This window comes from Cygnus atratus, unplaced genomic scaffold (genome assembly GCF_013377495.2).
Source record: "Cygnus atratus isolate AKBS03 ecotype Queensland, Australia unplaced genomic scaffold, CAtr_DNAZoo_HiC_assembly HiC_scaffold_112, whole genome shotgun sequence".
Classification (NCBI taxonomy): domain Eukaryota; kingdom Metazoa; phylum Chordata; class Aves; order Anseriformes; family Anatidae; genus Cygnus; species Cygnus atratus.
The window spans coordinates 1-15,687 of NW_026109705.1; the positions used below are offsets into that span (position 1 = coordinate 1).

Below are 15,687 nucleotides of genomic sequence, written 5' to 3' on the forward strand. Positions count from 1 at the left end.
CACGGAGCTGGTGGAGAAGGAATTCTGGCGGCTGGTGAACAGCATCGAGGAGGACGTGACGGTGGAGTACGGCGCCGACATCCACTCCAAGGAATTCGGCAGCGGCTTCCCCATCAGCGACGGCAAGAGGAAGCTCTCTCCCGAGGAGGAGGTGAAGGGGGGAGGGTCCCCGTTTGTCCCCGCGGAGGGGGGGGGGGGGCGATGCTGTCCCCAACGTGGGGGTGACACCGTCCCCCCGCCCCCCTCAGGAGTACGCCGGCAGCGGCTGGAACCTGAACGTGATGCCGGTGCTGAAGCAGTCGGTGCTGTGCCACATCAACGCCGACATCTCGGGCATGAAGGTGCCCTGGCTCTACGTGGGCATGGTCTTCTCCGCCTTCTGCTGGCACATCGAGGACCACTGGAGCTACTCCATCAACTACCTCCACTGGTAGGGGGGCTCGGGGGGGGGGCAGGAGGAGGCTTTTGGGGTGCTCTTGAGCCCCTCAGGGGTGAGCAGAAGGTGTGGGATGAGGTTTTGCGGGGCTGCTGACCCACAGGAATGAGCTCAAGATACGGAGGGAGGTTTTTGGGGTGCTATTGATCCCCCAAAAACGAGCTCAAGATACGGGAGTAAGTTTTTGGGGTGCTGTTGAGCCCGCAGGGGTGAGCTCAAGGTACGGAAGGAGGCTTTTGGGGTGCTATTGACCCCATAGGGGTGAGCAGAAGATGTGGGATGAGGTTTTTGGGGTGTTGTTGACCCTTCAGGGATGAGGTCAAGATATGGAAGGAGGTTTTTGGGGTGCTATTGATCCCCCAGAAAGGAGTTCAAGGTATGGAAGGAGGTTTTTGGGGTGCTGTTGATCCCCTAGGGTCCGTCCCAAGATGCGGGACGGGGCAAGGAAAGGCTTTTGGGGTTGCTATTGACCACTCGGGGACAAGGTGAAGAAATGGGAGTAAGTTTTTGGGGTGCTGCTGCTCCCTCAGGGGTGAGCCAGCCATGTGGGATGGGGCCAGAGGAGGCTTTTGGGGGTGCTGGTGACCCCACAATGTGGTACAGGGCAGGAGGAAGCCCAAGGGCCGAGCCCAAAACGCTGAAGGCTGCTTTTAGGGTGCTGCTGCCCCCCTGGGGGCCATCCCAAGACGCGCTGTGGGGTGACTGGAGGTTTTGGGGTGCCCCTGCCCCCCTTTTTCTCCCCAGGGGCGAGCCCAAGACGTGGTACGGCGTGCCGTCCTTCGCGGCGGAGCACCTGGAGGAGGTGATGAAGAAGCTGACGCCCGAGCTCTTCGAGAGCCAGCCCGACCTGCTGCACCAGCTCGTCACCCTCATGAACCCCAACACCCTCATGGCCCACGGCGTCCCCGTGAGTATCGGGGCGGCCCTGAGCCCCGCCGCGTCCCCGAATCCCCCCCGTTTTATCCCCTATATCGTGTCCCCCCGCACATTTTAGGTCGTGAGGACCAACCAGTGTGCCGGCGAGTTCGTCATCACCTTCCCGCGGGCGTACCACAGCGGCTTCAACCAGGGCTACAACTTCGCCGAGGCCGTCAACTTCTGCACCGCCGACTGGGTGAGCCCCCAGAAAATGGGGTGATGCCCCCCAAAAAGTCAGGGTGATCCCCCCCCAGAAATGTTGGGTGAACCAGAAGGAGGGGATTTGGGGTGCCACGAGTGCTGTGCCCTCCCTCGCGGGGTGATGGCGAGCTGTGGTATGGGGTGGGAGGGGTTTTTTTGGGGTGAAGTGGTCCCTAAATGTAGGGAAGACCCCCTAAAAATGCCCTCCAACCGTGGGCAGACACCCAAAACCTCCCCTAAATCTGGGGTGAATGCATTGAACCCCCCCCAGAAAAAAAACACCCCAAAATCTGGGGCAGCGCCCCCCCCAACTCCTTAAATTTGGGGCAAATATCTTCAAATCTGCCCCCAAACTTACAGCAAAGTGCCCCAAACTCTAGGTGAATGCCTTCGACCTTCCCCAAATCCTCCCTAACCGGCGGGTCAACATTTTTAGGCCCCCCCAAACCCAGGATCCCCCTAAAAACCACCCCAAATCTGGGACTGAACACCTTCATATGCCCCCAAAGCCCACAAAACTGAGGCAAATGCCCTCATACATCCCTAAATCCCCCCGAATCCAGGGCAAACACCTTCATAGGTCCCAAAACCCAATGCAAACACCCCAAATCTGGGCCAAATGCCCCCTAAACCTGGAGCAAGCAGTTCTCTGCACCCCTAAATTTTCCTAAACCCAGGGCAGACTGCCTCTGTGCACCGCTAAATTCCCCCAGACCCCAGGCAAACACTTCTATGCACCCCTAAATCCCCCCTAGATCTGGGCCAAACACCTCTGTGCACCCCTAAATCCCACCAGACCTGAAGTGCAAATGCCCTCTAAATCCTCCCAAACCCTGGGGCCAAGTGCCTCTGTGCACCCCTAAATCTCCCCAGACCTGGGGCAAACACCCCCAAAGCTGGGGCAAATGCCTCCTAAACCTGGAGCAAGCGCCTCTGTGCACTCCGAAATCCCCCCAAATCTGGGGCAGACGCCTGTAAGCACCCCTAAATCCCTCCAGACCTGAGGTAAATGCCCCCTAAATCCTCACACATGTGAGACAAACGCCTCTGAACACCCCGAAATCCCCCCAAACCTCGGACATAAGCCTCCAAACAGCCCTAAATCACCCCCAAACCTGGGGCAAACACATCTGTGCACCCCTAAATCCCCCCAAACCCAGAACAAATGCCTCTGTGCACCCCTAAATCCCCCCAGACCCAGAGCAAACCCCTCTAAGCACGCCTAAATCCCCCCAGACCTGGGCCAAATGCCCCCTAAATCCTCCCAAATCTCACACAAACCCCTCAGTGCGCCCCTAAATCCCCTCAGACCCGGGCCAAATGCCTCTGTGCGCCCCTAAATCCCCTCAGACCCGGGCCAAATATCCCCTAAATTCTCCCCAAACCTGCCACAAACCCCTTTTGTGCACCCCTAAATCCCCCCAAACCTGGGCCAAATGCCCCCTAAATCCTCCCAGACCCGGGCCAAATGCCTCTGTGTGCCCCTAAATCCCTCCCAGACCCGGGCCAAATGCCCCCTAAATCCTCCCAGACCCGGGCCAAATGCCTCTGTGCGCCCCTAAATACCCCCCAGACCCGGGCCAAATGCCCCCTAAATCCCCCCAGACCCGGGCCAAATGCCTCTGTGCGCCCCTAAATCCCCCCAAACCTGGGCCAAATGCCTCTGTGCGCCCCTAAATCCCCCCAAACCTGGGCCAAATGCCTCTGTGCACCCCTAAATCCCCCCAGACCTGGGCCAAATGCCTCTGTGCACCCCTAAACCCCCCTCCAAACCTGGGCCAGATGCCCCATAAATCCTCCCAAACCTGCCACAAACCCCTCTGCGCACCCCTAAATCCCCGAGCCCTACCCCAGCCCCTCCACTCCCCCACCCCCCCGTCTCCCCTCCCTGCGATTTTGGGGTGACAGTCCCCCCTTTTTCTTCCAGCTCCCGGCCGGCCGGCAGTGCATCGAGCACTACCGCCGCCTGCGCCGCTACTGCGTCTTCTCCCACGAGGAGCTCATCTGCAAGATGGCCGCCTGCCCCGAGAAGCTCGACCTCAACCTGGCGGCCGCCGTGCACAAGGAGATGTTCGTGCTGGTGCAGGAGGAGCGCAAGCTCCGCAAGGCGCTGCTGGAAAAGGTAAGGCTGGGGGGGGGACACGCCACAACGGCAGGGGGGGACGTTTGGGGACAAGGCCACGCTGACCCCCGCAACCCCCTCCAGGGTATCACGGAGGCGGAGAGGGAAGCGTTCGAGCTGCTGCCCGACGACGAGAGGCAGTGCGACAAGTGCAAGACGACGTGTTTCCTCTCGGCGCTGGCCTGCTACGACTGCCCGCAGTGCCTCGTCTGCCTCTACCACATGGACGACCTCTGCAAGTGCCCCCGCAGCAAGCAGTACCTCAGGTGGGGGCTCCCTGCAAAAGGCGGGGGGGGTAAGGGCGTGGTTTGGGGCCCCAGCGTCCACCAAAAGAGGGATGTGGGCACGGTTTGGGGGTGCTGAGGGTCTTGGTGTGCCCACATCCCCCCGTTTGGGTACGGTTTGGGGGTGCCATGGGTCTTGGTGTACCCAAACGGGGGGATGTGGGCACGGTTTGGGGGTGCTGAGGGTCTTGGTGTCCCCCAAAAGGGGGACGTGGACGTGGTTTGGGGGTGCTCTGGGTCCCTGTGCGCCCAAAAGGGGGGTGTGGGCACGGTTTGGGGGTGCTGAGGGTCTTGGTGTGCCCACATCCCCCCGTTTGGGTACGGTTTGGGGGTGCCATGGGTCTTGGTGTACTCAAACAGGGGGATGTGGGCACGGTTTGGGGGTGCCGTGGGTCTTGGTGTCCCCATAGTGGGGGATCCGGTCATGGTTTGGGGGTGCCGTGGCCCTTGGTGTCCCCAAAAGGGGCACCTGGGCACGGTTTGGGGGTACTGTGGGTTTTGGTGTCCCCCAAAAGGGGGACGCGGACGTGGTTTGGGGGTGCTCTGGGTCCCCGTGTCCCCAAAAGGGGGGTGTGGGCACTGTTTGGGGGTGCTGTGGGTCTTGAGGTCCCCAAAAAGGGGACACAGGTCATGGTTTAGGGGTGCTGGGGGTCCCTGTGTCCCCCAAAAGGGGCACCTGGGCAGAGTTTGGGGGTGCTTTGGGTCTTGGTGTCCCTATAAGGGAGATGTGGGCACGGTTTGGGGGTGCCGCGGGTCTTGGTGTCCCCAACTAGCGGGATGGGGATGAGGTTTGGGGGTGCTGTGGGTCCCTGTGTCCCCGTAAGGGAGATTTGGGCACGGTTCGGGGGTGCCACAGCCCTTGGCATCCCCACAGGGACCCCACAGCAGTCCGTGCCTCCCCCCCACCCCAAAAAAAAACTTGAAACTAAAAAAAAAAAAACCCTTTCCCCCCCCCCCCCCCCCCCGAAAGGTACCGCTACACGCTGGACGAGCTGCCGGCCATGCTGCACAAGCTGAAGGTGCGCGCCGAGTCCTTCGACACGTGGGCCAACAAGGTGCGCATCGCCCTGGAGGTGGAGGACGGCCGCAAGCGGAGTGAGTGGGGGGTCCGGGGGAAAAACAAAAAAAAAAGGGGGGGGGGGGAGGTCTTTTAGGGGCGTTGGGGGGGGTCCCAGCGCAGGCCCTGACGTCCCCGTCCCCTCCCCGGCAGCGCTGGAGGAGCTGCGGGCGCTGGAGTCGGAGGCGCGGGAGCGCAAGTTCCCCGAGAACGAGCTGCTGCACCGCCTCAAGGGCTGCCTCAGCCAGGCCGAGCGCTGCGTCTCCGAGGCCCTGGGGCTCATCAGCTCCCAGGAGACAGGGTGAGTGTCCCCCGATGTCCCCCCGGTGTCCCCTAGTGTCCCCCCGAAGCCCCCCTGGCTTTCCTCTCCATCCCCATCCCGTCCTCTCCCCGTTCTCATCCCCTTTCTCCCCGTTTTTGTCCTGTTTCTCCCCAGTCCCTTGTCACCCCGTCGCTGTGGTGCCGAGGTGGCTTTTTGTCCCCGTCGCGTCCTTGCCCTGTCCCCTCCCTGTCCCCTCAAGCCACCCCCGGTCCCCTGGCTCTGTCCCGCTTCCCCCTCTGTCCCCTACAGCCCCCAAGCTCGTGCCACAGTCCCTGATGGCCGCCGCGTCCCCTTGTCCCTGCCCTGTCCCCTACAGGCCCCGTTCACCTCTGTACCTCTCCCTGGTGGTGTGTGGGGGGGGTCCCAGCCACCCCCACGTCCCCACAGCAGGGGGGTGACACGTCCCCTGTCCCCCCCCCCACCCCAAAACAACCCCAGGCTTCCAGCCCCCTCGCTGACGGTGGAGGAGCTCCGCGCCTTCCTGGAGCAGATGAACCAGCTCCCCTGCGTCATGCACCAAATCGGGGAGGTCCAGGTGAGCCTGGGGGGGGCCCCCGAACGTCCCCCCCACACCCCCGGAACCCCCAGGGGGTGGGACACCAAGTCAGCAGCGTGCTGTGTCCCCCTTTTTTCCCCTCCAGGCCCTGCTGGAACGCGTCGAAGCCTTCCAAGCGGAGGCGCGGGCGGCTCTGGAAGCGACCCCCCCGGGACCCGGAACGGCCCCCCCAGCTCCGGGGGCTTTACGGGGGCTGCTGGAACGGGGGGCCCGGCTCGGCGTGGAGGTCCCGGAGGGGCGAAGGTTGGAACGGCAGCTGGCCCAGGCCGCTTGGTTGGAGGAGGTGACGGCCACCTTGCGCTCCCCCCGCGCCCGCGTCCCCCTCCCCGTCATGAGGGGCCTGATCCAGGCCGGCCGCACCGTGGCGCCCAGCCCCGCCGTTGACGTGGCCATGGCCGAGCTGCAGGAGCTGCTCACCATCGCCCAGCGCTGGGAGGAGAAGGCCCAGATGTGCCTGGAGGCCAGGTCAGGATGCGGCCCCCCCCGGTGAGAGGGGCTGGGGGGGGTCCCTGTGTCCCTTGAGGGGGTCCCTGAGTCCTTTGAGGGGGTCCCGGTATCCCCCAGGAGGACCTTTGGGGTTTGGGAGGGGGAATTAAGGGGCTGGGGGGGTCCCTGAGTCCTTTGAGGGGGTCCTGGTATCCCCCAGGAGGACCTTCTGGGTTTTCGAGGGGGAATTAAGGGGCTGGGGGGGGGTCCCTGAGTCCCTTGAGGGGGTCCCTGAGTCCCTTCAGGTGGTCCCGGTATCCCCCAGGAGGACCTTTGGGGTTTGGGAGGGGGGATTAAGGGGCTGGGGGGGTCCCCGAGTCCTTTGAGGGGGTCCTGGTATCCCTCAGGGGGCCCTTCGGGGTTTTTGAGGGGGAATTAAGGGGCTTGGGGGGTCCCTGAGTCCTTTGAGGGGGGTTCCTGTATCCCTCAGGGGCTCCTTTGGGTGTTGGGAGGGGGAATTAAGGGGCTGGGGGGGGGGTGTCCCTGAGTCCTTTGAGGGGGTCCCGGTATCCCCCAGGAGGACCTTTGGGGTTTGGGAGGGGGAATTAAGGGGCTGGGGGGTCCCTGAGTCCCTTAAGGGGGTCCCGGTATCCCCCAGGAGGACCTTTTGGGGTTTTGGGAGGGGGAATTAAGGGGCTGGGGGGGTCCCTGTGTCCCTGGAGGGGGTCCCTGAGTCCCTTAAGGGGGTCCTGGTATCCCCCGGGGAGGTCTTCGGGTTTTGTGAGGGGGGATTAAGGGGCTGGGGAGGGGTCCCTGTGTCCCGTAAGGGGTTCCTTGTGCCCCCCAGGGGGACCTTTGGTTTTTAGGAGGGGGAATTAAGGGGCTGGGGGGGGTTCTCGTGTCCTTTGAGGGGCTCCCATATCCCCCAGGGGGCTCCCATATCCCACAGGGGAGCTTTTGGGGTTTGGGAGGGGGGATTAAGGGGCTGGGGGCTGCCCCCTGTGCCCTTTCTAGGGGTTAAAGGGTCCGGGAGTCGTCCCCACGTCCCTTAGGAGGGGTTTCAAGGGGCTGCGGCTCGTCTGCCTCCGTTCCTGGGGTCGGCGAGGCCGCGTTTGGGATTTGGGGGGGGTCCTCACCCCCTCCTCGTATTTCCCGACCCCCCCCCCCCGCAGGCAGAAGCACCCCCCGGCCACCCTGGCGGCCATCATCAAGGAGGCGGAGAACATCCCGGCGCTGCTGCCCAACATCCAGGCCCTCAAAGAGGCGCTGGCCAAGGCTCGCGCCTGGATCGCCGACGTGGAGGAGATCCAGGTGGGCTCCGCCGCCCCCTCCCCGTGCTTTTATCTTGGGGGGGGGGGGGGCTCACCCTCTTTTTTTCTCCCCCCCCCCCTCCCCAGAACGGAGACCACTACCCCTGCCTGGACGATCTCGAGGGGCTGGTGGCGGTGGGCCGGGACCTCCCGGTGCGCCTGGAGGAGCTGCGGCAGCTCGAGGTGCAGGTGGGCACGGCCCACTCGTGGCGGGACAAAGCCTCCCGCACCTTCCTCAAGAAAAACTCCTGCTACACCCTGCTCGAGGTAGGGTGGCGGCACCCCCTGGGGCTGGGGGGGGGCACCAAAAAGAGGGGCGGGGACCCCGCGGCCATCCCCGTTTCCTCCTTTTTTTTTTTTTTTTCCCTCCCCGAAGGTGCTGTGTCCCTGCGCCGACGCCGGCTCCGACAGCAGCAAGCGGCTCAAGTGGCGGCAGGAGCAGCCGGGGCTCTACAAGCTGGACGCCGAGAGCTTGGGGCTGTCGGCGCAGGATCTCCGCGACCCCGGCGCCGTGGTGAGGGGCCGGGCGAGACGTGGGGCGCCCCGTAATCCTTCCCCCCTCGCTCTTCACCCCGTTTTGTTGTTGTTCTTTTTTTTTTTTTTCCCTTCCGCCCCCCCCCCTCCCCCCCTTAGATCGTGGCCTTCAAGGAAGGCGAGCAGAAGGAGAAGGAGGGCATGCTGCGCCTGCGCCACGCCAACTCCCAAAAACCCGCGCCGCCCGCTCCGGGCCCCGGGCCACCTTCGTGCGTCTGCGGCCAACCCCCGACCCCCGGCATGCTCCAGTGCCAGCTCTGCCGGGACTGGTTCCACGCTTCCTGCGTGGCTTGGCCCCGCTTTGGGCACCCAAAAACCCTCGGCGCCTTGGTGGGAGTGGGACGCCAAGTTCCTCTGCCCGCTCTGCCAGCGCTCGCGGCGGCCGCGCTTGGAGACCATCCTGGCGCTGCTGGTGGCCCTGCAGAAGCTGCCGGTGCGGCTGCCCGAGGGCGAGGCGCTGCAGTGCCTGACGGAGCGAGCCATCACCTGGCAGGACCGCGCGCGCCAGCTCCTGGCCTCCCCCGAGCTGGCGGCCCCCCTGGAGCGCCTGGCGGCCCTGCGGCACCGCCTGCACGGCGACGGGGCCGGGGCGCTGCGGGAGGCCAGCCGCAACGAGCAGACCAAGGTAAAAGGGGGGGGGGGGGGCTTTTGGGGGCGGGGGGGGACCCGTTAGGGGCAGTGGGGGGCTTTTGGGGGCGGTGGGGAACCCTTTAGGGGTGGGGTGGGGCGGCTTTTGGGGCGGTGGGGAGCTTTTGGGGGCGGTGGGGGACCCTTTAGGGGTGGGGTGGGGCGGCTTTTGGGGCGGTGGGGAACCCTTTAGGGGTGGGGTGGGGTGGCTTTTGGGGCGGTGGGGGGCGGCTTTTGGGGCAGTGGGGGGCTTTTGGGGGCGGTGGGGAACCCTTTAGGGGCGGGTGGGGGGCGGCTTTTGGGGGTGGTGGGGGGCTTTTGGGGGCGGTGGGAGACCCTTTAGGGGTGGGGTGGGGCGGCTTTTGGGGCGGTGGGGGGCTTTTGGGGGCGGTGGGGGACCCTTTAGGGGTGGGGTGGGGCGGCTTTTGGGGGCGGTGGGGAACCCTTTAGGGGTGGGGTGGGGCGGCTTTTGGGGCGGTGGGGGGCGGCTTTTGGGGCAGTGGGGGGCTTTTGGGGGCGGTGGGGAACCCTTTAGGGGCGGTGGGGGGCGGCTTTTGGGGGTGGTGGGGGGCTTTTGGGGGCGGTGGGAGACCCTTTAGGGGTGGGGTGGGGCGGCTTTTTGGGGCGGTGGGGGGCTTTTGGGGGCGGTGGGGGACCCTTTAGGGGTGGGGTGGGGCGGCTTTTGGGGGCGGTGGGGGGCTTTTGGGGGCGGTGGGGGACCCTTTAGGGGTGGGGTGGGGCGGCTTTTGGGGCGGTGGGGGGCTTTTGGGGGCGGTGGGGGACCCTTTAGGGGTGGGGTGGGGCGGCTTTTGGGGCGGTGGGGGGCTTTTGGGGGTGGGGGGGGACCCTTTAGGGGTGGGGTGGGGTGGCTTTTGGGGCGGTGGGGGGTGGCTTTTGGGGCGGTGGGGGGCTTTTAGGGGCGGTGGGGAACCCTTTAGGGGTGGGGTGGGGCAGCTTTTGGGGCGGTGAGGACTTCAGGGGACGGCTTTTGGGGCAGTGGGGACTTTTGGGGGCGGCTTTTGGGGGTGGCGGGGGGCGGCTTTTGGGGGCGGTGGGGGGCTTTTGGGGGTGGCGGGGGGCGGCTTTTGGGGTGGTGGGGGGAGGCTTTTGGGGCAGTGGGAACTTTAGGGGGCGGCTTTTGGGGCGGTGGGGGGCCCTTTGGGGCGGTGGGGGGCCCTTTGGGGGTGGCTTTTAGGGGCAGTGGGGGGCCCTTTAGGGGTGGGGTGGGCTGAGGTGGCTTTGGGGCAGCAGGGGCGGCTTCTGGGGCATCTAGGGTAGCTTTTGGGGTGGCAGGGGCTTTAGGGGTGGTTTTTGGGGTGGGTGGCTTCTAGGGGCAGTGGGGGACCCCTTTAGGGGTGGCCAGGGTGGTTTTAGGGCCAGCAGGGGCGTGCTTTAGGGGTGGCAGGGGCTTTAGGGGTGGTTTTTGGGGTGGCGGGAGTGGCTTTAGGGCCAGGGGGTGGCTTTTGGGGTAACAGGGACTTTAGGGATGGCTTTTTGGGATGGCGGGGGGCACTTTTTGGGGCACTGGGGAGCAGCAGGGGGCAGCTTTAGGGTCAGTGGGGGTGGGCTTTCGGGGCGACAGGGCGCTTTTGGGGTGAGGGGCTTTTGGGGCAGCTTTAGGGATGGCGGGGGGCAGCTTTTTGGGGCAACAGGGGCTTTAGGGGGTGGCTTTTGGGGCAGCAGGGGGGCAGTTTTAGGGCCGGGGGTGGCTTTTTGGGGTGGCAGGAAGTACCTGTAGGGGCGGTAGGGGGTACGTTTGGGGTGACAGGGGCTTTAGGGCTGGCTTTAGGGGCACTTTTGGGGCGACTTTTGGGGCGGGTGGCTTTGGGGGCAGTGAGGGCCACTTTTGGGGTGGCGGGGGTGTTTTTGGGGTGGCGGGGGTGTTTTTGGGGTGGCGGGGAGCTGTTTTAGGGCCAGGGGGTGGCTTTTGGGGCGTCCTAGGGTAGGTTTTGGGGCAGCGGGGGTGCTTTTAGGGCGACAGGGCTTTAGGGGTGCTTTTTGGGGTGGGGGGGGACATGGAGCTGCTGTAGTGGGGTTTGGGGGGGGGGCACAACGCCCCTCTCCATGACCCTTTTTGTGTGTGTCGTCCCCCCCCCCCCCCCCCAGGTCTCGGTGGAGAACGGTGACGCCCCCAGCCCAGAGAAGAACGGCCCGCTGCCCTCGGGTGAGTGGGGGGACGGGGAACATTCGGGGGGGGGGGGGAGCTGTAGGGGGGCAGTGGATCCCAGGGGATCTACAGGATCCCAGAGGATCCCGTGGAAGCCCCACGGGGCCCGGGACCCGCCCCGTGTCGGCCCCGTTCCCTTCCCGAACCCGCTGGCCCCACGTTCTCATGGTGGCCCCATATCCTCACCTTCCCCTGTGACACGGTGTCCTCGGGGTGTCCCCCAACGGCCTCAGGGTGTCCCCCAACATCCTTGGGGTGTCCCCCCCGCCTCCTTGGGGTGACCCCAATGTTTCTGGGGTGGCCCCGGTATCCTCAGGAGGTTTCCCCCCCCCCACACGTTCTCAGGGTGACCCCTGCGTCCTCACGGTGGTCCCGCAACATCCTCGGGTGGCCCCCACGTCCTCATGGTGCCCCCCAACACTCTTGGGGTGGCCCCCCAGGTCCTCATGGTGGTCCCCCAACGTCCTGGGGCGGCCCCCACATCCTTGGGGTGAGCCCAGTGTTTTTGGGGTGGCCCCAGAGTCCTCGGGGTGACCCCAAACATTCTTGGGACGACCCCTACATCCTCATGGTGCCCCCCAACATTTCTTGGGGTGACCCCCCAGGTCCTCATGGTGGTCCCCCAACGTCCTGGGGCAGCCCACATGCCCTCGTGGTGGCCCGTAATGTCCTTGGGGTGGCCCCCATGTTTTTGGGGTGGCCCCAGTGTCCTCGGGGTGACCCCCCACATCCTCATGGTGCCCCCCAACATTTCTTGGGGTGACCCCCCAGGTCCTCATGGTGGTCCCCCAACGTCCTGGGGCGGCCCCCACGCCCTCGGTGTGTCCCCAGCGTCCTCGTGGTGGCCCCCACATCCTTGGGGTGACCCCAATGTTTTTGGGGTGGCCCCAGTGTCCTCGGGGTGCCCCCCGACATTTCCTGGGGTGACCCCCCAGGTCCTCATGGTGGTCCCCCAACGTCCTGGGGCGGCCCCCATGTCCTCGTTGTGTCCCCGGTGTCCTCGGGGCAGCCCGTAATGTCCTCGGGGTGGCCCCCCCCGTCCTCGGGGCGTCCCCCCCACGTGCCGCCGTGTCCCCGCAGAGCTGGAGGCGCTGAGCGCGGCGCTGCCGCGGCTGCAGGGCCCGGTGCTGGAGCTGGCCGAGGGCGCGCGGCGGCCGCTGGAGGAGCTGATGATGGAGGGCGACCTCCTCGAGGTGACGCTGGACGAGGCCCAGAGCATCTGGCGCCTGCTGCAGGCCGCCCGCCCGCCCCCCCTCGGCCTCTTCCGCCTCCTCCTCGAGGTACGGGCGCCCCAAAACCCACCCCGGACGCCCCAAACCCCCCCCCCCCCCCCCCCCAGACACCCCAAGCCCCCAGTAACCCAAAACCACCCCAAAAGCCACCCCACAACCACCCGAGGTCGAGGCCGAAGCCTCCCCAGGATCCCGAGCCAGCCCCAGGTCTCCTAGGGGACCCCAAAAATCCCCCAACGATCCCAGAACCAGGCCCCCTGAAATGTTTCTCTCGTTTCCTTCATCTCGGGGACCCCAAATAGCCGCCCCGGACCCTAAAACCTTCCCCAGCCTCCTCCCCTTGTCCTCTTCCACCTCCTGTTCAAGGTGGGGACCAAAAATTGTGGCAGGAGACCCCAAAGCTGCTGCCGGGCATTTCCCCTCACCCTATTTTATCACATCCTTGACATGGGGACCCCAAACCATCCCCTGTTCCCCCTCCTCTTTAAGGGGGGGGACCCCAAAACCCTGGGGGACCCCAAATCCATCCCTTATTCCCACTCTTCCTCAAGGGGGGCAACCCAAAACTTCCTTGGGGCCCCCAAAACCATCCCCTGTTCCCCCTCTTCTTCAAGGGGGGGACCCCAAAACCCCTCCTTTATTCCCCCTCCTCTTCAAGGGGGGGGACCCCAAATCTCTTGGGGACCCCAAACCCATCCCTTATTCCCCTTCCTCCTCACTTTTGGGACCCCAAATCCCCCCCAAATCTTTGGGGGGGGGGGGGGGCACACATTGACCCTATGTCCCCCCCCCCAGCTGGAGCAGGCGGAGCGGCGGGGGGCGCGGGGCCGGGGCCGGGACCCCGAGCGGCGCCGCAAGCGCCGGGGGGAGCGGGGCGATGCCCCCCCCCTGGCCAAGGAGGAGCTGGAGCCAAAGAGGAGCAGGGGTCCTGAGGGGGGGGCCCCCCGGGACAGCCCCCCCCCGGCCCCCACGCCACGGGGGTGAGTGGGGAGGGGACCCTGTTATCCTGGGGGGGGGCAGTGGAATTAATTGGGGGGGGTCCTAGGAGGCTATGGGGGGAGTGGGGGGGTACCCCAATATCTTGGGGGGGGGTAGTGTAATTAATTGGGGGGGGTCCTAGGGGGCTATGGGGGGAGTGGGGAGGGGACCCTATTATCGGGGGGGGGGGGGGGCAAGAGTCAGTGTAACTAAATGGGGAGGAGGTCCAGGGGGGCTTTGTGGTGAGGGGGACCCCAATATCTTTGGGGGGGGGTCCTAAGGAGGCTGGGGGAGTGAGTGGGACCCCAATAATTTGGGGGGGGGGGGGAGGGGGAGGAATTCCTTGGGGGGCCACGGGGGTGTGAGGTGGGGGGGGGGAGGTCAGAGCTAATTTAATGGGGGGGGTCCTGGGGGTAATGGGGGGGGGGGGGGGAGAAAAGACCCCTATTGGGGGGGGGCAAGGGGAATTGGGGGGTCATGGGAGGGTATCTGAGACCCTGGAGTGCTAGGAAAGGGGGGGGGGGGGGACGGTCCTTAAAGGTTTTTGGGGTATGGGGGGGGGGGGGGTCCTTAGGGGATTTTGGGGTGTATGGGGGGGATTTATTGGTGGGGGGGCACTACATGTGTGTGTGTGTGTCCCCCCCCCCCCAGGACTCGTGACGCGGAGCCCCCACCTCGGATGGATGCGCCTGAAGGCGGCGGCGGGGAGAAACATGGGGGGGGGGGACCAGGAGGCTGTGCCCCCCCCCCCCCAAACAGCAAACAAACAAACAAACCCCAGCGTGCCCCCCCCCATCCCCCCCCACCCGGAGCGGCCCCCCCCCGCCCCGTGCTGTAATTATTTGAGTTGATTTCTTTTGTATCTTTCGGGGGGGGGGGGACACCACACGCAAAGGGGGGCCCGGGACCTCCCCCCCTCAGCTCCGGGGGGGGGGGGGGGCACAACCAGCACAGCAGGGGCCAGCCCCCCCCCTCCCCCCCCCCCCTCGCGCCGGGTTTTTTATAGGAATTGTGGGGCTGGGGGGGGGGGGGGGCGGGGGGAGAGGAAGGGGGGGGGCGGCTTTGGGGCCCCCCCCCCGCCCCCTCGCCGACACTACCGGTCTTGGGCTCTTTGTAGCGGGGGGGGGGGGGGGGCCGGGGGGGGGCCTTATTTTATTGTATTATGATTTTTTTTTATTATTATTAAACTTTGGAGGCTAAAACCGAGGCTGGTTTTTGGGGGGGGGGGGGGGGGGATTGCGTCCACCTTCCCCGCACGGTGGCTGACTGGAAATGAGGGGGGCGCATGCGCGGAGGGTGCAGGGGCTCAGGCGCTCCCCCATTGGGCGCCGCTCCTGCCAATTGGTGCCGCCTCCACCAATGGGTGTGCAGCGAGGGGGCGGGACGAGGGGCAGGTGGCGGCGGCAGCGCGAGGCGGCGGTGGCTGCGTGTAGGGAAAAGCGTCGTTTTTGAGTAAAAAATACTCTTTTTTTTTTTTTGAGGTAAAATCTCCTCTTCTGAGGTTAAAAAACCCTTTTCCGAGGTTTAAAAAAACCTTTTCTGAGGTAGAGCCGCCTTTTCCTGAGGTAAAACTCCCCCCTTTTTTTTGAGGTCACCCCCCGCCCTGAGGCGCCCCGCCGCCTTTCCTGAGGTAAAACTCCCCGTTTCTGAGGTAAACCCTTCGGTTCCTGAGGTAAAAGTCACCCCGTGAGGTAAAACAACCTTTATTTTTGAGGTTAACACCCCACCCCCACCGTCCCGTTCCCCCCCCCCCACTTTGGGGCTAACTTCCCTTACCTTTCTGGGGTAGCCTACCCCCTTTTTTGAGGTAAAACCTTTCTTTAATGAGATGAAATAACACTTGAGGTTTAAAAAAAAGCTTTTTTTCATGTAAAACTCTACATTTTCTGAGGTAAAACCGCCTCGTTTTTAAGCTAAAACTCATTTTTTTCCTCTCAGATAACTCCCTTTTCTCTAATATTTAAAAAAATTCTGAGGTTAAAAACCCTTGTTTTTTTCAATTAAAACACCTCTTTTCTGTGATTATTAAAAAAAAATCCGTTCTCCCCACTATTTTTCTGAGGCAATGTCACTTTTTTTTTTTTTTTTTTTTCCATTTTAACCCCCCCGTGACTGAGCTGACCCTCCGTTTATTGAGGTTACCCCCCCCCCTCCTTTTTGCAGGTAACTCCCTTTTTTTTTGAGGTAAAAAAAATCCCCCATTTTATGAGTTAATCCCTTCCCCTTTTGGAATTATTCTCCCCCTTTTATTCTGAGGTAATTTCTCCCCCTTTTGGAACTGTCCCCCATTTCCGAAGGTGACCCCCGACTTTTTGAAGTACCCCCCCCCCCCCCCTTTTTTTGGCATGACCCCCACCCCCATTCTTTAGCTGACCCCAAATTTTGAGGTAACCCCCATTTTTGAGGTTAACTCCCCCCCCCTTCAGAAGGGAGGCCCCTTTTTTTTAGGATGCCCCCCCCCAACATTTGTGAGGTGGCCCCTCCAAAAGGTGCCTCCCTAATTTTTGAGGTGCCCCC

At 64.1% G+C, this 15,687-nt stretch overlaps 1 protein-coding gene across 1 annotated transcript; it reads left to right on the top strand.

The window, feature by feature from the left end:
- Window positions 1–4: 4 nt before the first annotated feature.
- On the top strand, window positions 5–15,337 carry LOC118261497 (lysine-specific demethylase 5C-like; the record flags this gene model as incomplete). Its single annotated transcript, XM_035572351.1, is given in 19 exon segments — window positions 5–151; window positions 249–430; window positions 1,181–1,343; window positions 1,431–1,550; window positions 3,483–3,677; window positions 3,762–3,943; window positions 4,932–5,056; window positions 5,172–5,319; window positions 5,779–5,875; window positions 5,982–6,361; window positions 7,495–7,633; window positions 7,720–7,899; window positions 8,009–8,146; window positions 8,266–8,468; window positions 8,470–8,791; window positions 10,900–10,957; window positions 12,041–12,240; window positions 12,988–13,172; window positions 15,334–15,337. Coding segments are annotated over 19 exon segments (3,168 nt in total), but the record flags the coding sequence as incomplete, so codon positions are not given.
- Between the last annotated feature and the right edge of the window lie 350 nt (window positions 15,338–15,687).